At 45.0% G+C, this 23,598-nt stretch overlaps 1 protein-coding gene across 4 annotated transcripts in view; it reads right to left on the reverse strand.

Moving 5' to 3' along the window:
* Nucleotides 1-2,058: 2,058 nt before the first annotated feature.
* LOC126997519 (uncharacterized) overlaps nucleotides 2,059-23,598 on the reverse strand; it is a 126,993-nt gene continuing 105,453 nt past the window's right edge. For 2 of the 4 annotated variants that reach the window (XM_050858658.1, XM_050858660.1), the window contains 8 exons: nucleotides 10,585-10,727; nucleotides 9,220-9,408; nucleotides 7,904-8,242; nucleotides 6,827-6,936; nucleotides 6,349-6,439; nucleotides 5,821-5,980; nucleotides 5,298-5,594; nucleotides 2,059-3,899 (listed from right to left, as the gene is read on the reverse strand). In XM_050858658.1, the coding sequence (XP_050714615.1) occupies nucleotides 3,054-3,899; nucleotides 5,298-5,594; nucleotides 5,821-5,980; nucleotides 6,349-6,439; nucleotides 6,827-6,936; nucleotides 7,904-8,242; nucleotides 9,220-9,408; nucleotides 10,585-10,727 (2,175 nt within the window). In that variant the 3' untranslated portion in view covers nucleotides 2,059-3,053. Of the gene's footprint in view, nucleotides 3,900-5,297; nucleotides 5,595-5,820; nucleotides 5,981-6,348; nucleotides 6,440-6,826; nucleotides 6,937-7,903; nucleotides 8,243-9,219; nucleotides 9,409-10,584; nucleotides 10,728-12,388; nucleotides 12,531-23,598 lie in introns of those variants that run through there. The other 2 variants (XM_050858661.1, XM_050858659.1) reach the window with 2 other exon arrangements.

Here is a 23,598-nt window from a genome sequence, read left to right on the forward strand (position 1 = left end):
GGAGCAGGTACTACCCAAGGCACTTGACAGTATTGGTAGTGTAAGCAAGTGGACACCCTTCTCGTGTGACTTGTTGGATGGCCATTCCTATTGGTCCCACGGCCTTGAAGGGATAATGTGACGAGGGGCACTACTTCAGGAAAGCAGGTGAGAAGTCCTTATGAGTGTTGGCAGCAAACAGCCTTCTAGTGAGCCTAAACTAGCAGTGATGAGGGCCTTCTCTTGGTGACTACCTTTATTGACCCTAAGAAACATCAGGCATTAAGGGGACTTCTCTTTAAGACATAATTACCTAGTTAACAATAATTACCCAATGGATTAATATTGCATTTGGAAGGGTTAATGAGGCAGTTTAGGGGTGACATTGGTGATACTTGCTTCAACTAGTGATGTTCAGAATAATTGATGATTTATTAGGGACAGGGTAGAGATAGACATGGAAGGAGACTTACTATTGTGCAGCTCATTAGGTAGTAAAGGGTGTGGAATGACCATTAACTTAGTGATGGTTCAGGGGGATGGGTAGTTCATAGTTTTGGCAGTTAAATACTTATAGAATCACTTACAAATTCTGCCAAGGTCCATCTTAGAGCAGGTAATGTTTGTTGCATCATAACCATTTCCTGGGATGTGGATGTTCAGAAATATTGAGGCTTTTTTTTCTGACTGAACTAAGTGAATGAAAAAGAAAAGGTGTAGTTAGTGTTGGACATTAAAAGTTATGAAAGTATATTGTGTGACCTTGTTTAACGCATTTCTTAATTGGATTTTTCTTGCTCCTCGAATTTAATGGATGCTGTGCTCTCTCTCTCTCTCTCTCTCTCTTTTCCCATGTATCTACCTATATCCATATCTACCTATATCTTTATCTCTATTTCTGTATATCTATCTTCCAACACCCAGAGCCCTTACATGCCTAAGTGCTGCCCCAGGGCAAAGTTCTCAGTGACCCCCCCCCCCCCCAAACACCACTTCCCACCTCCACCACGTACATTACATTTACTGCCTATGACCCTGATTTGGGCAACGTGATTATAGGATACCGGTATACATAATAAAATATGCTTTAGCCGTGTGTGCTGTATATAATGTCCATATTGCAGAAAGGATAAGGGAAAATGTTTCATATTTTGTTGATTTTAATGCAAAAATTGTTGATTACGGTAAACTATTCAGGCCTTCTTTGACCTTTTTTTATTATTATTTTGTCAGCCTTGTGGGCGGCAAGTCCAGGCTAGAATTGCCGCCCACCTAAAAGTGCCGCCCCTGGGCATATGCACCCCGACACATTGTGAGGGCCCTGCCAACACCTATGTCATCTGTGCCTTGCCTTCTTGGTGCCTGCATGACCTCGAAGTCAGATATTTATTGGTAGCATCCCATTTCCTGCATAAGAAGGTAGTAAAATTAGTGATGTATTTTATGACAGTGTGCAGGCAGACCGGCATCCGAGTGGCCCATTGTGAGGGAAGGCCGGGCTCACGATCACTGGAGCTTTTACTGTGATGTGATGTTCCTGCCCACTGCTACACATCCCACTTCTTGTTTCATTATGGAGGTATGCTGGTGTTTCTTCTTCTGTGTGATAGTTAAGCAACATTACGCTGCTGTAGACTACAAACTATAGTCTTAGGATGGACAGGTTTTATAAATGGTGAAAATGTATTATCTGAAGTTGATGCTGCAATGAAAGCCAGTGAAATTTTGAGTGTCATTCATTATATATGTTGGGCATAGTGTTTTTCTTGGTGGGGTCTAGTGGTCGGCTCCAGCCTGTTATGGTGCAGGCATGTGTTTATAGTGGTGCTATCTTGCTTGGGTCATGCTACCCCTCAGAGCTCAATTTTTTTTTATCCTCTTTAGAGTTAATCTACAATTTGGGTTGATAGGTGGTCCTCAGGACACTATGTGGGTAGTCTTAGGCCACTCAGCGATGATTGAATATCGTCAGCTTGTAGCAGCAGGCTGGACTCAAACCACTTGGCCATCAATGATTTTCTACTTTCATTTTATCAGATAAGATAAAAGTAAGGTAAGGAAGTATTTACAGTTCTCAAGTAAACTTTATTTATAGATTTTATTAGTTATCTGAAATTTCTGGTTACATACATAGTGTAGAAAAGCACAGCTGTACAGAGATTATTTACAAGGTTTAGGGAGTCCTAGACCCCCTCAGTACACATGCTGCAGCAGTCTCACGTCTACACTAAACAAATTATTTAGTTTGAATGAGATCACTGCGTGAGCCAAGTTATGTCCACAGCAGAAGGGCCCCAAAGTGATACCTGCATCCATGCAGCTTATGATATAAATTGTTTACATCATGGTCTTCAGTCATAATCATGCATTTCCTTGAATTGTTTCTCCAAAATTATCACTCGCTATATATAACTCCAGCATTCCACTGTAAAGCACTAATATGCATAGGTATCATGTATATAGATATGTATATTAGTGCCTTACATTATTCTATCCATAGGAATAGTTCTTGGTTATTACCATTTCTTTTAACTGTGAGCAAGAGCACTTTTGTACTGGTCAGAAGAGCAAAATGTGCACATACCATCCCCATTGTCTCACGATCTTATAGACTCACTCAACACTGAGTCGTGTGCCTTTGTTGATATCTTCCTTCATGACCAAGACATGGAGATGAATAATGCCTCTGGTAATAACTGCCCTTACAAAATTAGGAGGTATCACTGAAATGACTGTCAAATCGGTGACCTCTGGCTACATGGGCAAGTGGCATGTTATCCAGGAGTAGCCCCTTTTCACTAGATTATGTCTGTATGATAATTCTGTGTAGAGGCAGCCATGAGGGATGCCCATGAAGCTTGAGAGAGTATAAATCCAGCCTTGAATTATTAATGGGGTGGGAAGGCAGCCTGCATGAAAGTGTGCTCAGGGAACTCCTGGGAACAGGGTGGCAAAGCAATGCCCTTCCTCAGTGTATGCTCCCCTGCAATAGTTCTTGTAGGTGAAGTGTTGAGCCTTGGGTGCAACAGGTGTTGGGTATCTGTACACATGGTAACTGGTTGAATGCCTGTCTCTCAGCACCACTGCTCGTGAGGCCGGGGACTGGAGGCCATGGCAAGGTTGGCAGAATTTCTTGAGGCCACAGGTGTTGGAGGGCTTTGGAGAGTGAAATGAGTGTGGTGGGTGTAAGTTGATAGTCTTTGGTGAGTGTGATTGTGGTCATGTTGCTGGCTGTTCCTGTGATTATGGGAATGAGAAACGGATGTGGTGTAGTGCGTGGTGGTAGCGGAGGGGCTGTAGGTGTCTCTTGCCTCATCATGACTCTTGCTGCCGTAGGTATCCAGGTGGTAGGATGCATCTGGGGACAGGGGCCGATGACTACTGTGGTGCTGATGGTTAGGGTGGTAGTGGTGATGCGGCTTGTCACTGATCGTCGTGGTGGTAGTGACTGTGCTGGCTGACGGTCCTTGTGGTGGGGGGCGCTGCGTCATGTGATTGTCAGTAACCATTGGGGTCGCACTCACTACCATCATTATATTCCCACTCCTGTTCCCACCACCGGAATAGTGATGGTTGTGGTTCCAGGTACCGTTGTGATGAGACGGTGGATAGTGCTCATGCTGTTTCTCGTAAATATTCTCGTGGCTGCAGTAGTCTTGCCTCTCACACCCTCTCTCATAAATAGGTTGAGTGGAGATGGTGTGTTCCTGGCAGTGGATGTCAGTGTCGAGGGAGGACCACGTCTGGAGGGGCTGTTGTTGCCAAGTGGATGTGGTGGAGTTGGTGGTGGGGGTCGGTAAGGGTGCGGAGGTGTTTGACGGTCCTTCCTCTACATTCTGGAGGCTGGTGGTACGCTGTAGACTCAGGCGTTCAGGTTTCTTGGGTGGTACTGGTTTGGTGCGGGAAGGTGGTCGGGAGTCCTGTTGAAGAAAGGGAATTTTATTTGGGAAGTGTTCGGAAACATGAATATAATCCATTTCATGATAAATTAGTTACTGTTTTTCATGTTCCCTTAGAAGTGAATCTTTGCATCCTTCTACTCTCATCCATTTCAATAGTATTTCAGTACATGCTAAAAAACATCCTAAATAAGTGCAACTTTATTATTCAATTTTTTCTATGTTCTCAATCAATCAGTAGGGGCATACACTGGGAGGCAAATCACATTGTCCACACTACACTGCCAACCCTGAGAGTTCCTACGGGCATGTCTCCATGCGGGGCCCTACCCATTCCTCCTGGCACAATCTATCGACTTTCTTTAGCCACGAACTATGTAGGCATCCCTTTGACCTCCTCCACTTGGGATTGTCTCTTAAGGTGCATCCACATGATCGAGCACTGCCCGTTGGGCAAACATTGTTACCAGATCATGATAGGAAGCAGGAATGTGCGCTGATGATGTCAGAAGTGAGCACCACTGGGTTATGCCACATCCATACAGTTGAGCACTGACCGGTGGGCACAAGGACTTTGGCTGTCAGCGGGTACATTTAGTGGGCAAAGCATCAAATTGCCCATGCCCGCAGCTCATACAGAGCACGGGCAATGGCCGCAGTTTTGACGTCGGTATGGAGCTACTACACTACCGGACGCACAACGTGCGTAGGCTCACTTACATATCATGTAGTGAGAACTTTATATATCTTGGCAAGTTTCTGGTATGATGGCAGATAAACTCTGCTTAGATATCCTCGTGCTATACTGGAGGGATGTGTACGAACACCCACTAGCCAGAAATCTGAGAGTTGCCTCCAGACATGCTGCGGGTGCAATGTTTGCCTCATATTTGTATCATGCCTCTTTATGTAAGGTTCTACTTTTGCCAGGAGTGTATAAAAGGTGTTGATGTCCATCCTCCTGTAGTTCATGCAAGACAGTCACAAAACTACCCAAAACCCCTCCCTACACCACACACTTTTCTGTGATCTCTTCAGTTTCTTTTTTATGCAGGCAACAATTATGATTGCATAGAGTGAAATCTTCTTTTAAATTATGGCACGCATCATGGTGATCATACCACACTACAAACAACCCGCTCACAACCCTTGGTTACTGCCAGCTACCCGCCAACCAGTTGAACCAGCAGCTCAGCCTTGTGGACAACACCACGGGCAAAGTCCGCAGGCCTTGCCCGCCGGGCACCCCCCAATAGTGTGGAGCCTGCCGGGAATTGCTCCATCTGGTAATACTGCTAATAAGCAGGAGAAATATGCTCAGCGGGCAGTGCCCGCCAGACAGTGCTCACCCGTGCTGACGTGGCATTACGGAAATAACCCAGTGAGCAGGGTTGACAAACAATCTACTGCAATACCAACCTCATTTTTTGATTCAGGTCTTGGGGAGATGACTCGCTTGCGGTGGTCAGCGGTTGGTGGCCTTGACGCACTTCCCTGGCCCTGGGCAGAGTGCTGGTGGTTGTGGTGGGGGTCAGAAGAGGCAGAAGAAGAGGTAGAAGAGGAACATGAGGTAGGGGAAGAGAGGGAGGAGTCAGGGGATCTAACACGAGGTAAGGTTGGGTACTGTTGGGCACGCTCCACTTCTCCGTTCCTCAGCTGGGGGCTCGCCACGGCCAGGCGCTGCTCCCCCTTCTGGAACACCTGGGGAGGCACACACTGTCAAGATCGGGGAGGGAAAAGACTGGATGATGAAGATCTGATTAATCATATTCATACCTTATGCTGTTCTAAAGATGAAAACTAAAAATAGGTAAATATAGGGAATGAAGCTTGAAAAAGTATTATTACTACAAAAATACATAATTTTACTTTTCTTCCCCTTTCAAATGCAGGTAAAAAGGCAGACAACTGAGGTACAGATGCATCCAAGAGGATCACTTACTTGGATGACGGTGGTGCCAGGCTGGTGGGTGGTGGTGACGATGGCCTTGCCTTCCGCAGGGACTCGCTCCACCTCCCGGGTGCATGTCAGGGCGTTCTGCAGCTCCAACACCTGCTCTTCTAGGTAGCTGATGCGGTGACTGAGCCGAGTGTTGTCGCTCCTGGTGGGAGGGAGAACATGTTAGTCCAACGAAAGATGTTCCATAATAAAACTCTGCAGTGTGTGTTCGTTATCTTGTTAATTCTCCCATCAAGAAAAAAAGTGCTCTGAAGAAAAAAATGCAAAGGTACAAAAAAAATTTGAAATGATTTATTGTTATATGTTATATGACTTTAAGATCTTTTACATATGCATAATAATATAAATAAGTGCTCTGAAGAAAAAAAAAAAAAAAAGTAAAAAAACTGTTGAAAATGAAGATTGATTTATTGTTATATGACTTAAAGATTCTTTACTATGAATCATGCATATAAATTGGGAAACTTTTTAGGGGAAAAATACCTCCCAGCATGGGAATATAGGACTTACTTGAAGGATTCTTTCTCCTTCTGTGTCTTATCCAGCTTTGCAGAGAGCTCCTTTACTTCCTTTGATCTGTCCTCTGATTTGCGGCTGGGTCCTGTGGGGCATGAATATGTTAGAAGCTGGGAAAGAAAACTGCAAACTGTGATCCTTAAGAAAAAAATAAAATGATATTGATGGTGTGTATAGATTCTGGATTCTTATGTACAAGATTGTTTGATGACTTACTGACCAAATAACTATGATGAGAATATTCTGTCTGATAAATGGAAGATTCCTTTTAACATGGATAAGTACCAGATTCTTCAAGTTTGAACTATAAAAAGGGATATTCAATTATAAGATATGCAGTAAAAGAAAAAAATATAAAGAAACAACTAAACAAAAAATAAAGCACATTAATTAACGATGTCAAAATTGCATCTAAATATATGAATTCCACACATGCGGAGAGAAATGATGCAACGCCTCGCTTGGCGCTCACCTGTGACGGGGCGCGCGACGACCAGGTTGAGGTGCGTGGTGCTGCCCATGACGCGTGTGACCTGCTCCAGCCCGCACCCCACCACGCCCTCGCCGTTCACCTCCACCAGTCTGCGGATGGTTAGGGGCACGTAAATATATAATGTGATGCAGGTAAAAAGATTGAAGGTAGAGCAGAGATGAGAAAAGAGACAATAAGAAACAGATCATGAGAAAAGTAAAGTTTGCATACATGTAAGTTAAGGAATAGTAATACATCGCTCATTAAGACAAGGCAAGGGAGGGAGGGTAGTGTGCTGTATTAAAATGGTAAGCAAGGGGAAGATATGAAATAGTTAAATATAAAGGTATGGCCAGGTAGGTAGAGGGCGACTATATAGCAATTACGGTACAAGGGTAAGACGAGGAATTAAACAAGGGTGGGGGGGAAAAAAAGAGGACATGCAAATTTATGACCCGGAAAGGTGAGGTATACCTACGGTTAGGGTGGGGGTTAGTGAACGTCAGGAATGATTATTAGGGGAGGCGAAGGATCGAGGGTCGTGGGAGAAACAGAAGGGGTGAGGGGGAGGAAGGAAGAGTAGAGTAACGGATAAGGGATTAGCAAAGGAAGGGTCAGAGAACAGGGAAAGGTTAGATACGTAGACGGGTGGATGTGTCCGAGGATCGTGGGAGAAATATGAGGGATGAAGAGGAGGAAGGAGAAGTAACGGGTGAAGGATTGGCGAGGAAGGAGGAGGGATTGGGGAGGAAGGATTGGGAAGTAGGAAAGAGTAAGGATTGGCAAGGAAGAAGGGAGGAGGAAGGAAAAGTAACGGGTGAGTGATTAGCACGGAAGAAGGTTTTGGGAAGAAAGGATTGGCAAGTAGGAAAGAATAAGGATTGTCAAGGAAGAAAGAGTAAAGAAAAACAAAGAAGAAGGAAAGATTGGCAAGAAAGAATAAGGATTGGACAGAAAAAAAGGAAAAGGTTAGATACATAAACAGCTGAAATGAAGATAAGCTACATACAATCATCCGGTTTTCAATCTAAATATCTGTTAAGTAAAAAAAAACTCAGCCTACTGAATATCACTCACCTGTCTCCTTTCTTGAGGCGGGTGTCGTCCGTGGCCCAATCAATGACGCAACCGAGAGGCGGGCGCGGGGTCACATGGAAGGGCGGGTTACCTGGGGTGTGGGGAATGGTAAGGCTCAGTAGCGAGGCTCCCCCTAGCGCCGCCGCCCCTCCCGCAGACGTGAGGAGGGCGTGGAGAGAGGAGTTGCTTCCCGAGACGCCGTTGCAGGCCGGGGATGGGGTGTTCTCCTGCAGCCGCGTGGTGAGAACGTTCGACTCCTCCTTCAGGTTGAGGATGTTAAGCTCTTCCCGCTCCAGTTCGTATTCAAGCTCGGCGGCGCGGATCCTGACGTCTATGTTGCTGTTGATAGAGGAGAAGGAGACATTAAGAGCAGCTGTGATGGCGAAGGAAAAAAGGAAAAAAAGAGAAAGACCAGCGGCGGCGAAGGCATGTAAGTACACCGTAAAGGAAAGGAAGAACGCAATGAATAAGGGGAGGCGGCTGCTTTTGAGAGAGGAAAAAACGCGAGTGGTAGCTGTGATGACGGAGAAAAGAAAGAAAGAAAAAAGGCCAGCAGCGAAGAGGGCATACAGCTACAGGCACACAGTAAAGAAAAAGAGGGTGAGTCTACCACAATCGAGACAGAAAGGGTAACTCTGCTATGACAGGAAAGAGAGAGTTAAGACAGAATAGACAACGCAAATCGACGAAGGAAGACGGTTGGAGGACATGGATATCACAGGTGGTGGAGTAGTAAAAGGCTTCAAAAAGATGTAAACACGAACAACATTCAAGTCACGCCACAAGAACACTCTGCGTATGTGTTTAGGTTGAATAACGAGCTCAGTGCCTCTGTTTTATGACGGCTAAACAATCCCTTACTCTTTCTTGCTGTCCACCATCACAAGCAACCTAGGAAAAAGTATAGTCTGTCTTCATAAAAGTTTAATAATCTTCCAGCTGACGATAGCGGAAAACAACAACAGTAGTAGTAGTAGTAGTAGTAATAGCAGTAGTAGTAGCAGTAGTAGTAGTAGTAGTAGTAGTAGCAGTATAGTAGTAGTAGTAGTAATGTTACCGTTTACGAATATAAAAAAAATATTACCCTGAGATAAACGAAGAAAGAGTAATGGAGAAAGGGAGACAGAAGGAGGAGGAAGAAGAAGGATAAAAATAAATAGTAAAGGGAGAGGAGGAGGAGGAGAAAAAAAGAGGAGAAGGAATGAAGAGAGACCCTGCAATATGGTCAACTACCTAAGAGTCGGAAAAAAATAAAGTTCATGCCTATCATTTTAAACGGAAAAAAAAAAAACTTGTACTCTGGATGACTGACTTACTCCGTGATGTCGATCTTTTCCAGTGCCAGTTTGAGGTTCTTGACGGCCACACGCTTGGAGTCGAGCTCGCCCTGGACCTTCGCCAGCCGCTCCTGCACGCTGCGTCGCTCCGTCTCCGTCAGCGCGCCGCCGCCCTCGCTGCCGCCGCCGCCCACCGTCCCGCCGAGGTTGGTGATCTGGGTCTTTAAGCTGTGTGAGGAAAAGAAGAGATGGTTTATAGGATCACGAAGGGTTGAGGAGGAAAAAGGACTCAAAACTATGGCTACGAAATGATTTGGAATGACTTTGAAGGCCGTGTTGCACTACTGGTTGTTGAAACGTGATCTGGGTCCTTAATAAGTTGCATAAGGATATGTTTGTATGATATGGAAGGGTTGAGAGCGATAAATAGGACTCAGGGCTATTGGGCACTTAAGATTTTGAAATGACTTTGAAGACCATGCTGCAATACTGAAGCTGTTGAAACGTGATACGGGTCTTCAAGTCACGCGAGAGAATGTTTGTAGGATAAAGACGGATTGAAGATGAAGGACTAAAAACTATGGCCAAGAAATAATTTGGAGTGACTGAAGTTAGTAGTCCTCAAGCTGCCAGAGGATGAGAAGGATGTAGAGGATAAGAAACTGCTGAGGACGGAAAACGAATAAAACTATGGCCATTTTAAGAAATTTGAAGTGACTTAGAAGGCCATGTTACAAAAGTCTGTTAAAACGTACTGACGGTGGGATTTTTTTTTCCTATAATAATTTCATGGTCACAACATCACTAGCAGCGGTATACGGTAGCGGTGATGTTAGCCGCGGTTCTGGTGCCTGGCTTCGCTGTAATCATGCTCAAGGTCCGTATAATTATAGTTTTATTTATTTAGTTACTTTATTGCTACGGCTATCAGTAACGCCACGGCCCGCAAAACACCTGTCACTGTCCGTCACGCCCGCCACACCCGCGCCCTTCAACAAAGAGTTACATCATTACTGGCAGAAAAAAGTTAAATAAAAAAATCCTACTGATACAAAGGGAACATGTACAGTTGAATAAAAATAATTATAAGATAGATAAATTATTGAGTTTGACGGAAAAATGCAAATAGAAAAGTTACATCATTAATAACAAACAACAAAAGCTTAATGTCCATATTTTTAAACTTATCGGGTTCCTATTAGTATACCATTTTCCAGGGCCGTAGAGAAGATTAACCGCGCATTCAAGGATAATTTTCTCCTTCAAGATGCAGAGGCCATGTAAAACTGTTACTAGGTTCACAAAACAGTCCATGAAATCCCCAGCAACTTCTACGAGAGCCTTTTCAAACAGGCGAACTGCGGTGCCAATACGTTTAAGAATAAGGGCTTAAGAGTCACTCACGTTTGTATGACGGTGTCCTTGTCTCTGAGGGCCTGGTGCAGGGTGTCCAGCTCCCTCACCAGGTCACGGGCGGCTCGGGGCAGCGTCTCCAGCAGCGCCTCCCGCCGCCTCTTCCACCCTAGCGACACCTCGATACTCGCCATCTGTCGGAGGAAGGAAAAAGTAATGCGTGAGGGAGAGATCATTATGTGAAAGGAATGTAAGTACTAACATAACGAAAAGGGTAAATGGAAAACGAGGGTGATTATAAAGAGAAAAAGGATAGAAGAAGAAAGGAGAGAGATGCGAATGGACGTAAAAGAGAAAGAAAAGGGCCGGATATAAAAAGAGAGTACTGCGTGAGGGAGAGAATAAGCGAGAAGAATGGAAATACGTATGAAAGAAAATGAGAAAAGGTTAAGAGAGTGGGAAAGGGAACGGAAGAAATACACGACAGCGATGAGAATGGACATAAAGGAACAAAAAGGAAAGGGGAAAAAAGAGTGGAAAGACGAAGGGATACATAAGATGGATAAATATGAATGAAAAATACACGACAGTAACGAGAATGGCTGAAAAAGAACAAAGAGAAAGAAAGTGACAGAAGGAGAAGAAAGACGAAGAGATCAGAAAAGATGGATAATGTTAAAGAGAAAGAGCGAAAGATTTAACGATGTAGTTTGTCTCTGGTGGGAGCGCGTCACTGGTTGGTTAGTGTCAACGACTGGATGACCTCTGACCGACGCTCCACCCCCAAAACCATTACGTTGACCTCCTGCCTTCACCTCCTCTAACACCTTTACCACCGAACTTCCTCCTTCTCCTCCTCCTCTCATTATCCTTACTACCGCATTCCCTCCTCTTCCTTCTCCGTCATCACTACCTTTCTTCACTTTCTCCCACTAGGCAACGGAGACGATTTTATGAGGTAACGTGTGTGACTTAAAAGGCGATGTGATGTAATTGAAACGAGTATTATGCGGTTGATGTTCTTAGACTCTTCCTCCTCTCACATCAACTATTTCCAAAGCCCGAATAGATCGATCAGGTTCTAATGAGGGTTTCTTTTAGGTTCGTAGCAGAGAAGAAGGGTCACACTACCACCAGGGTCATAAGGTTAACGCTGGGAATGCTCACAAATCCCACGAAAGTCTTGTCGAATATGTGTGCTTGGGGGGAGAATTGTTTAAGAAAATGGCCCTGAGGTTGGGGGATGCGATGCTCGATGCGTGAGGCGATGAGCGAGAAGTGGTTCGTTATTGGTGAGGGTGAAGAGGGCCGTCCTGTCAACACGCTATTTGCAGAGTTCCACATCATTACCACCACAACCACTCACGGCGAGAGGTGCATGGCGTCACACACACACACACACACACAGTCGCCCCCCACCACCACACAAACTACCACTCCCTACCTATCGCTGTATAGTTCCAGTTCAAACAATACAATAAGTAGTGAACACCTTTTTCACACCTGTCATTAATTAAGCCTTACCTATACTGCTATACATTACCTCTTTTACCTGTCCTATCCCTCCTCCTCCCCCCTGACACGTACCTACCCCTCCCCCTTCCCCCCCAAACAAACTACCACTAATTCCAGTTCAAACAATATAGTAAATAGTAAACACCTGTCCACACCTGTCATCAAACATTACCTATACATTACCTTTCTCACCTGTGCTCTGCCCCCTCTCCTACGCCCTCCCCCTTCCCCACACACGTAAACAACCTCTATTAACCTATTGCAATTACCACTACCATTAATTTCAGTATAAATGATGGAATAAACAAATCACGTCACCTATACCTGTCATTAACCTTACCTGCACGTATAGTTTGGTCATCTGTCCTCTTCAGCTGTCAGGTAAGCCACAGGTCCCTCCCACACACGCCCTCGACAACCTTCCCCTCCCACAACAACGCAATGACTGTCCTGCCAAGCGACGGCCGCCCCCTCCTGCTGCTGCTGACGATGATTATGATAGTGCTCTTGCTCCTTCCCACCCACCACCTCCTCCTCCTCCTCCTCCTCCTCTTCCCATTCTTAACTCGCCTCGGGGCTTCACAGACTTCCTGGAGAGTTCGTCGCGCCGAAATCGTCTTTTTTTTTCGCTTATTTTTTTCTTTGCTCTCGTGGGATTTTTTTTTTTTTTTTGTTTTGATTTTATTTTCGCTTTTTTACTTTTTTTTTGGTCTACTCACGAACGCGTCTTTTTTGTCCTTTTTTCTCCTCTCGTTCGTTTGTGTGTTCGTTTGTGTGTTTGTGTTGCTGTGATTAAACTTGTGAAGAGGGTTGTTTGTGATTCGCTTGGCTGAGTGGCGTGTGCAATATCTCTCTCTCTCTCTCTCTCTCTCTCTCTCTCTCTCTCTCTCTCTCTCTCTCTCTCTCTCTCTCTCTCTCTCTCTCTCTCTCTCTCTCTCTCTCTCTCTCTCTCTCTCTCTCTCTCTCTCTCTCTCTCTCTCTCTCTCTCTCTCTCTCTCTATCTCTCTCTCTCTCTCTCTCTGTCTCTCTCTCTCTCTCTCTCTCTCTCTCTCTCTCTCTCTCTCTCTCTCTCTCTCTCTCTCTCTCTCTCTCTCTCTCTCTCTCTCTCTCTCTCTCTCTCTCTCTCTCTCATAACGTGACGAACTTCTCTCCTTCTTCGGGAACTAAAATTGCCTACTTCTTCCTTCCCTCTTCCTCTTCCTCCTCCTCCTCCTCCTCCTCCCCTTCCTCCTCCTCTTTCCCTTTTTCCTCACTCTCTCATCCTTCCTCTCTCCTTGAACACACACACACACACACACACGCACACACACACACACGCATTATCCTACCCCCCATCTCTCTCTCTCTCTCTCTCTCTCTCTCTCTCTCTCTCTCTCTCTCTCTCTCTCTCTCTCTCTCTCTCTCAGTAAATATACCCTTCGTACGGCTATCACGCTGTTTGTCTTTGATTTTTCTCTACCATAAGGCTCGCAGAGGAGGAGAAATAACGGCGCGTGAAAACTGACTCTGTATACTGATGACGGTATTCTTTATATCGTGTGGCTCTGCATGTTTATAAGAGGCTATATTTATACGGGTCATGTTTTCCTTTCTTTTCCTTTTTTTTTGGGGGGGGGTGGTATTTCGTACATTTGTAACTGGAATGTCCTCCGTGAAAGAAAAAAGAACTTAGAGGTGAATTTCGTGATGGAGATTCAGATTCTACGCTTAAGTTTTGCTGGGAGGTGCGTACTGTGTGTGTGTGTGTGTGTGTGTGTGTGTACGCATGCAATTTCCGAGGCATGTAGGCGGATGGTCATGCGTGCGTGATGGTGGTGGTGGTGGTTACAATGGTGATGAAGCTGACACCAGGCGAGTATTGGTCGTAACACCATCGCCTACTACAAATAACACCACCTTCACCATCACCACCACCACCACCACCACTTTCTCACCGTTCGCAGCTGACTCACGCGACCTTCCCCCCGTAGTTGCTATAGGGTGGGGGGAGGGAGGGGGGATGTATGTATATATGTGTATGAAGTATGGAGTGCAATGTAGGGGGGTAAGATTGCATTGGTACGGGGAGAGGTGGAGATGAGGGAAGAGGAACGAGGAGGGGGAGGGGGTGAAGGGTCGCAGTGGGGATGGTGATGGTGATGAGAAGGGGAGGGAAGGGGAAGCAAATAAGGGGTGGAGAGGAGCTAGATATAGGGAAGGGTTTGTAGTAATAGTGGAGTGTCATAGTGATGGTGATGGGTTTGTGGAGGGAAGTGGAAGGGGAAGGGAGATGGTTTTATAGTTTTGTGTATCCTGATGTATCTTTGTGTATCCGTATGTGTTCTTGTATAGTCAGAGATAGTTTATAAAGATAGTGGAAGTCTTAATAGTTTTCTTAATTAGGAGGGAGAGGCTTTGCGAGAGGGTTCACTTAGCTATAATACTTTCATCCTTCCCTTGACATGTTTCCCTTGTTTGTCTTCCCTTCTGGCAGTTCCTTTACTTCTTATTCTTTCTTATACTTCTTTTGCTTCCCACTGTGTCCTTCCTCTGTCCCCATACTATCTGTCTTGCTTTGATCCACTCCCTTCTTCATTTTGTCTACCTTACTTAGCCTTCCCTGATCTTCCATTCTTGTAGTCATCCCAACATTTGTACCTTAATCTATCCTCCCGTCACATCTCCATGGTATCAATCTCCCGTTTCTACCCATGTAACCTGCAATGCCATATCCTTTGCAGTCACCCAACTCAAAAGGACATTCCGATCTTCTATTCCTCTATTCTTCCCAACATTTGTACCTCAGTCTTCTCTCCCGTCAAATCTCCATGCTATCAATCTCTTTCGTTTCTACCCATGTATCTGCAATGCCATATCCTTTACCTGCAGTCACCCAACTCAAAAGGACACTGCACCTTTTTCGTTTTAAGGGGGGAGTGAGGGTGTATGGGGGGAAGCCTTGCGTGGGAAATCCCTCCTAGGCTCTCCACTCCCATCTCCCTGAAAAGGAATTATGTCGTGTCTTGATCTCCGGGCGCGGGTACCAAGAAAATTGCGTGTGCCGGGTAAGGCTGGGTCGGACAGGGCCTGAAGGGTTAATGATCGGCTTCGTCTTCGGTTCTGAAACGCTGGAAGCCGGTGTAGCCAGGGTGTAGCGTGCCCAGAATCAACGGAGAGGCTGGGCAGGGATGTTCAGCTTCGTATGTTACTTTCATCGCTCTCTGACCATGTTTATATACCCTCCCTTTGGCCTCTCCTCTAACCTATACTTCTCTATACTTCCCACTATATCCTTCACGTTGTTCCCTATAATATGTTGATCTTGAGCGCGACAAACTTTATCCCGTGTTGTTTTTCCAAATATCAACAACTGCACATGCTCGGTCCGTCCTGCCCCGTTAACACATTTCACTGATTTACGAAGTTTGTTTTCTATATTCGCTGAACTTAAACTCAAAGCATAGGCGGAAATATTCCCATTGGTGCTCTTCAAAAGATATGATCGAGGTAAGGAAAGGGAAGGTGAAGAGGGAATAAAAAACTAGACTTAAAACAGTTTGTCTTTCACTGGTGGTGACGGCAACACGTTTTCTACCACGATAAAAAACGACCTACACTCGCGGGAACTATAACAAACTCCTCGACCCCCCCCCCCCTCTCTCTCTCTCTCTCTCTCTCTCTCTCTCTCTCTCTCTCTCTCTCTCTCTCTCTCTCTCTCTCTCTCTCTCTCTCTCTCTCTCTCTCGCGTGACCAATAACTTAGGCGTTCTTGCTCACAACAGAGGCACCAGCTCATGCTACCCTCCTGATAAGGCTTGCTAGGAGGAGGAGGAGGAGGGGCAGGAGGAGGAAAAACAGGATGAGGAGAAGCAGGAGGAACAGGATGAAGAAGAAGAGCAAGATGGAAGAGAGAGGAGTGAAAAGGAAGAAGAAACTGTATTGGAAGAAGAGTGAGGTGAAGAAAGGGGACAATGTACTGAGTGTAGTGTTGATAGCGGAGGAGGAAAAGGAGGAGTTGGAGGAGGAGGAGGAGGAAAACTGCATGATAGTGGTTGTAACGTTAGGGAGGAGGAGGAAGAGAAGGAGGAGGAGAGACAAAGGCCCACATGACCCCTCGACCCTCCCAGCTGAGGTCTGTGTGGAGGAACAAGGGCGGCGACATCAATTGACTCCTACAAGGGAAGGACTGCAGGGATAACTATAATAATAATAATAATAATAATAATAATAATAATAATAATAATAATAATAATAATAATAATGAGGAGGAGGAGGAGAGTGACTTCTTTTCTTTTTTTCTGCTTTTCTCTTCTATTTCCTTCTTATTTTTCATTACTATAACATTTCTTAGTCAAAACCTATTATACTTGACCTCTTCCTCCCCGTCCCCCCTCACCCATTCCCATCAAATACCTCTTTACAATGCAAGGCGTCACTACCTACATTTCTTTTCCTCACACTCGCATCTCACGTCCTCCCTTTCCTTCCCTTTCCTTCTCCCCTTCCCCTCACCTGCACGGTTTTCACTTTCCCTCATTAACACGCCTCCCTCCCACCCCCTAACCCACACTCACACACTCACAGCATCCCCACGTGTCTCATTCTCCTTTGGTCTCTTTACTTTCAAGAGGAGCCTTTGGGAGAGACATGACCCAGCCAGCCTTTCCAACCCTCCCTTGTTTTGGTTCCCCGCTGCCTGATGGACCGGTTTCGTCTTCCCATTTAATACTGTTGACGTTATCTCATTCTACTGCATCACCAGGACCTGAAGTGTGCGGAGCTATATCTTAGGAACAGTGTAACATTATCGCGTTCTGTAGTGAATTATATTTAAACGATTCCAAAATGACTGGGTAAGGTGCACATTAGCAAGTTGTTAAATTGGGTGCATCGCTATAGCTACGCGTGCTCAAATCTCCACTCCAAAACAGTGAAATTTTATCGTGCAGTGAACCGATGAAACTTAAATTACTGCTGAATAAGCATAACATAGCATAGCATCTTAGCACTGCAGTCAAAGTTCTGAGAATAAAACGACGGTTGGATTGCCTAAGACACAGAAAATAAGAAAAAAAGAGAAACCCATTAAAACAGGTATAATTTTCCGTCTCGTTTCTCTACAAATCTCTGATGAAAGCCATAGCGCCGTAAGATGAAGATGATAATACATACTCCCCAGTGTTGTCTTGGGAAAGATGTTTACACGCGGATGCTTCTCACCCGGACACAATCGGAAACCCTCCTGCGCCGAGCCATAGACGCCCCGCTGAATAAGTATACCTTGTCACGACGTTACGTAAGGACCTAGACATTCATCCTCATCACGGACCTCGGCGGACAAGCCTTTTAGCTGAGATTACTTCGTTGCGTGTGCTCGAGTAATAGTGGATGTGCCTTGGCCCTTCGATGTTACGTAAAGATATATACAAAGACATCACCGTCCATCCTCATCTCGTACCTCGAAGTATAAGAGATGGGCAAGCCTTTCAGCAGACATTACTTCATTGCGTGTGTTCGAGTAAGAGTGTATGTGCCTTTTCTTTCATGTTACATAAATACAGACGTAAACGCAGACGTCCAGCCTCATTTCCTACCTCGAAGTAAGAGATGGAAAGGCCGTTTAGCAGACATTACTTCGCTGCATTACTTCGTTGCGTATGTTCGAGTACGAGTGTATGTGCCTTTTCTCTTTCATGTTACGTAAATACAGACACAGACGTCCAGCTTCATCTCCTACATCGAAGTAAGAGATGGAGAGGCCGTTTAGCAGGCATTACTTCGCTGCGTGTGTTCGAGTGAGAGTGTGTGCATGTGTCTGTCGGCGAAGAATGCGTGCAATAAACCCTCACACGACCCTCCCTTCCCTGAACATAATAATAGCACAGCACGCGAGGGTCTAAATCTCAAGGCACTGAAAAGGAGGATCGGGATTAGAATCGCTACATCAGATATCTTGTTCATAAAGTCAAATCGAAATGGTAACAAGTTTTTCAAGACGACTTAAACCTCTTCCTGCGTTCCCTCTTAAGCCTTCCAAAACTTTACCGGGCAGTGTTCTCCCTTGTCTCCGATCCCCTGCATGAGGATAGCGAGGGCAAGATAGCATCGCGGACTCTGTGTAAGGAGGATTGTGAATAGTGTTGAGTGATGCGTGATTCTTCTGGTTGACCGGCCGCCTCAGACCCATCACCGCCAAGACAAAGTGAGATAAGGGAAGGAGACTGAGGGAGAGAAAGGGAACGGCCCAAAAAAGATGAGAAAAGATATGCGCAATAGGAGACAGAGAGGAAGGAAGGGTAAAGGGAGAGAGCAGACGCTGGAAAGAAGAGATACACAGGAGGAGAATTTGGGAGAGAAAGGGAACGGGGAAAAAAAGGGGGGAAAAAAAAGATAACGAGCAATAGGAGACGCAGAGAGGAAGAAAGGGTAGAGGGAGAGAGGAGACACGGTGAAAAAAAAAAGAAGGTGCAGAGGAGGAGGAATTGAGAGGAAAAGGGAACGATGAAAAAAGAAGAATGTCACAAAGTGGAAAAAGGAGGAACAGAGGAAGACAGACAGAGACAGAGACAACGAAGACTGCAGAGAAAAAGATATGTACATGAGAAGACTGAGAAAGAAAGGGGAGTGACAGAGAATGGGACGATGAAAAATATAGATAAAAGTAAATAAGAAAAAGAAGTCACAACGAGAAAGGAAACGGAAGGGACAGAGAGAGACAGAGACAACGAAGATTACAGAGAAATATATGCAATAGAAGACAGAGAAAAAGGAGGGGGAGGGGGAGGGACCGAGAGAGAATGGGAACAGTGAAAAATGGATAGATAAAAGGAGATAAGAGGAATCAGAGAAAGGAAAAAGGAAGGACGTACAGAGAGAGACAGAGACAGAGACCGCGAAAAATACAGAGAAGAGAAAAAAATGCGCAAGAGGATGACAATGAGAAAGAGAAGGGGAGTGACTGAGAGAAAATGGGAACGGCGATTAAAAAAAAGATGGAGAAAGGAGAGACACACGCACGAGGGGAGACATGGAGAAGAGAGAGAGAGAGGGAGGAAGATGGAGGGCGCGAGATGGAGTGTGGGAGATTGGGAGTGTGATGGGAGATAAATGCGTAGTTTATTTTTGTGGTTTCTGCGGTGCTGCGCCGGGCTCTATCATCGCCGGTTGAGACATTGTTGTGGGAGCGAAAGGTGACTCAAGAGACGCGTTAAACTGACACACTTGCGGTTACGTTTCCATATTTTTGCTGTCGTTACTACTACTATTACTACTACTACTACTACTACTACTACTACTACTACTACTACTACTACTACTACTACTACTACTACTACTACTACTACTACTACTACTACTACTACTACTACTACTACTATTACTATTACTATTACTACTACTACTACTACTACTACTACTATTACTATTACTATTACTACTACTACTACTACTACTACTACTACTACTACTACTACTACTACTACTACTACTACTACTACTTCTTCTACTACTGAGACATGCCCACCTGTTTCAATAGTATAGATAAAGAGGCATAGCAAAAGTTACCATAATAGATTCTTTCATGCACTACAATTTTTAGACTTAAACATTGCCCATGCCATCTCGAAGTATACATACACACGCACACGCACGCACACACATATACACCCACACACGCACACAAACAAACAAACAAAACAGCTTACGTGGGCGAATTGCACGTAAAAAAAAGATAATCGTATAAACAAAGAAGATATTTATTCTTATTATGAGCCTTTGTTCATAAATACACTTGAGACACGCACTGATGAGCTTCCTATAGACCAGTGAGGACTCAGCTGCCGCGGTGGAGAGCACAAATATTTTCAATTAAACAAGAGAGGGAGAGAGCTAAGAAAGTGGAGGAAGTGGATGGCGGATGGATGAGTCGCGTAAAAACCACACCATGTTTACCTGAATGTCTTGATTGATTTATGGCAGAGGCGGCAAGAGAAGGTAAAAAACAAAATATAAAAAAAAATACGCGATGCTCCTCTATATTAAGCGCATAAGACAGCAGGAAGCGTTGCCAAGATTGGTTAGAGAAGTGTGTTGATCCTCTCCTCCGTAGGGTAATACGTATGCAAGAAGAAACTGTACTGGAAGAAGAGTGAGGTGAAGAAAGGGGAAGCTGTACTGAGGGTAGTGTTGATTGCGGAGGAGGAGAAGAAATAGGAGGAGTAGGAGGAGGAAAACTGTAAGGTGGTAGTGCAGAAGGAGGAGGAAAACTGCATGATAGTGGTTGTAACGTTAGGGAGGAGGAGGAGGAGGAGGCGGAGGGGGCACGACAAGGGGAAAAAACAAAACAAAATATAACGTAAAGCAAGACATATATAAACGAAGCAAGACAAAACAAAAACAAAAGAAGAATAAAAAAAAACAAGAAGCCCGGAACACGATGATTGCTTACAGCCTTACACGATGAATCTAGCGCAGAAGAGAGATAGTCAAGTATGGCTATAGCGAAGTGCCTTGATGCTTCTCTTTTCGTTACCTTGCATGTTCTAATAAAAGACACACACAAGGGAATGGTGAAATATAGATGGATAAAAGAAGATAAGAAGGGAATGAAAAAGGAACGGTGAAATATAGATGGATAAAAGAAGATAAGAAGGGAATGAAAAGGGAACGGTGAAATATAGATGGATAAAAGAAGATAAGAAGGGAATGAAAAGGGAACGGTGAAATATAGATGGATAAAAGAAGATAAGAAGGGAATGAAAAGGGAACGGTGAAATATAGATGGATAAAAGAAGATAAGAAGGGAATGAAAAGGGAACGGTGAAATATAGATGGATAAAAGAAGATAAGAAGGGAATGAAAAGGGAACGGTGTATTTAGATGGATAAAAGGAGATAGAAAAGAAAGATTTAGGAAACGTGAAAATAGATGATAAAAGGAAAGAACAGGGAAATTTATTTACGTTTTCACTCTCCAGACACCATACGCATATTGTAATCACAGAAAACGACTAGAATCAAAGGCAATCAGGTATCCGGCACGAAGAAATATTGTACTTCCATGTAACAACTAGCATTAGAGGGACTTGGGTATCCGGGGGTATGATTATGTACAAGAACTAACGAATGAGCCGCCGCCAGAGGGCCACAAACTAGCGGGATGGCGTCACCTCACTTCCTTGGGGGGCGTCAGCTCGCTATGCTAGTTTACCCACACTCGCCTCCACCTCACTTTCACCTCCTCCTCCCTGCCCTTCGGTACACAAGTGGGTATTCTCAGACGCTTCGCCCTCTCACATCACCTATTTTCAAAGGCCAAAAAGGTCAGTCGGGTTCTCAAGAGTGTTTTTTAGGGTTTTGGTACAGAAGAAGGGTCAAACTATCACCAGGGTCATAAAACTACTGGAAACGATCAGGACTCCTACGAAAGCCTTAAATGTGTGACCTTGAGTCCCGAAATGTTTAAGAAGTGTTGCGTGGCGTTCCGTAAGTCATAATATTTGTTATGCCAACAACTCAAACTACCACCAGGGTCATAAAACTACCTCTGGAAATGCTTAGAAGTCCTACGTAAGCCTTGCCAAATGTGTGACCTTGAGCCCCGTAATGTTTAAGATGTGTTGCGTGGCGTTCCGTAAGTCATAATATTTGTGATGCCAACAACACAAACTACCACCAGAGTCATAAAACTACCCCGAATTGCTCGGAAGTCCTACGAAAGCCTTGCCAAATGTATGAGCTTGGGCGCCGAAATGCTCAGAAGTCCTACGAAAGCCTTGCCAAATGTATGAGCTTGGGCGCCGCAATGCTCAGAAGTCCTACGAAAGCCTTGCCAAATGTATGAGCTTGGGCGCCGAAATGCTCAGAAGTCCTATGAAAGCCTTGCCAAATGTATGAGCTTGGGCGCCGAAATGCTCAGCAGTCCTATGAAAGCCTTGCCAAATGTATGAGCTTGGGCGCCGAAATGCTCAGAAGTCCTACGAAAGCCTTGTCGAATGTGTAAGCTTAGGCGCCGAAATACTTGATCAAGAATATGACCCACAGTGTTGCGTAGCGTTCCGTAAGCCACACTATTTGCTATGCCAACAACTCACCAGCTTCGATCAATATGCAGGAAGTACCGAACGTTAGCGGGATTCGAACTGTAATTACGGCGCAGTGCTTCTATGCTTCGATACTCCCGCACAAAGCTCTTTGGGTGTTGACAGAAGGCACTCAACGGTGATCTGGAGGCCCTCTCATCTTGGCGGCACGGAAAGGCCTCCACTGGTAAACTTTCTTCGGTGAACGCCCTCGTGACGATCGAACATAATTACCACTTATCGAAGGCCAATATACCTCTCACTTCTCTTCCGTGACTCCCACTACCATTGCTCCCCCTCCTCTTCTTCCTCTTCTTTCTTCCTACTCTTTCTTCAACCATAGAGCTAAAGAAAAGATACCAAGCATTTACTCGTATCATTCAACATCTCATTTTCCTTTTCCAACTGCTACTCCTTCTATGTACCACTGCTTCCCCTTTCTCTTTCTCTTCCTTCTACCACAAAACTATATGAAAGATACTAAGCATTTCCTCTTTTATCATCTCTTTCAGTGTTTCTCCTGCTCCTCCTCTTCGTCCTCCTCCTACTACTACTATTACTTCTACTACTTTTACTTCCTTGTGTTCTTCCTCCTCTTTCTTCTAACACAAAACTACATGAAAGATACTAAGCATTCCCTCTTTTTATCATCCCTTTCGTGTGTTTCCCCTGCTCCTTCTCTTCTTTCTCCTCCTACTACTACTTCTATTACTTCTACTACTATTACTTCCTCGTCCTCTTCCTCCTCTTTCTTCTAACACAAAACAACAAAATATACTAAACATTCCCTCTTTCACCTTCATTTTCATTGTTTCTCCTGCTCCTCCTCTTCCTCCTCCTCCTCCTCCTCCTACTACTACTACTACTTCTTTTATTGCTACCACAAGACTATAAGCTACAGTCAATTCTTTCTTTCACCACCGGCGGCAAGCATGTCTCCGCCCCTCTGAGATCCACGCCCTCTCCTTCTCCTCCAACCCTCGGCGCCACCACAACGCGTTCACAGACACTACAGCGCCGACGACAATGGAACAATAACGACACCTTTCTTCTGTTCTTTTTGGCCCCACCTGACGCCGCGAGGAGGAGGAGGAGGAGGAGGTAGAGGAGGGAGAAGGCGAGTAGGGAGGAATGGAAGAAGAGGAGAAACGAGTCTTTCCTAAAAAAAACAAGACAACTTATAATTTTCCGACGATCAAACTTCTTTTTTACCCTAATATGGTTGAGTTATTATTGACCTACGTGGAGGAGGAGGAGGAGGAGGAGAGAGGGAAGGCTAAGAGGAGAAGGAGATGGAGGAGGAGGAGGAGCAGGATGGCGTGAGGGATGATTGAGGGACTACGTAGGGACTTTTTACCTGTTCACCTGACCCACGCAACATGCCCAGTCCAGCCCAATACAACCACGTCCTGTATAATGTTACCTGGACGCGGTGCAAAGGCTGGCGTGGCTGACCGTAACCATCGCAAATTAACGCGGGCACGATCTTGGCTT

This window comes from Eriocheir sinensis, chromosome 12, assembly GCF_024679095.1.
Source record: "Eriocheir sinensis breed Jianghai 21 chromosome 12, ASM2467909v1, whole genome shotgun sequence".
NCBI classification, from domain to species: domain Eukaryota; kingdom Metazoa; phylum Arthropoda; class Malacostraca; order Decapoda; family Varunidae; genus Eriocheir; species Eriocheir sinensis.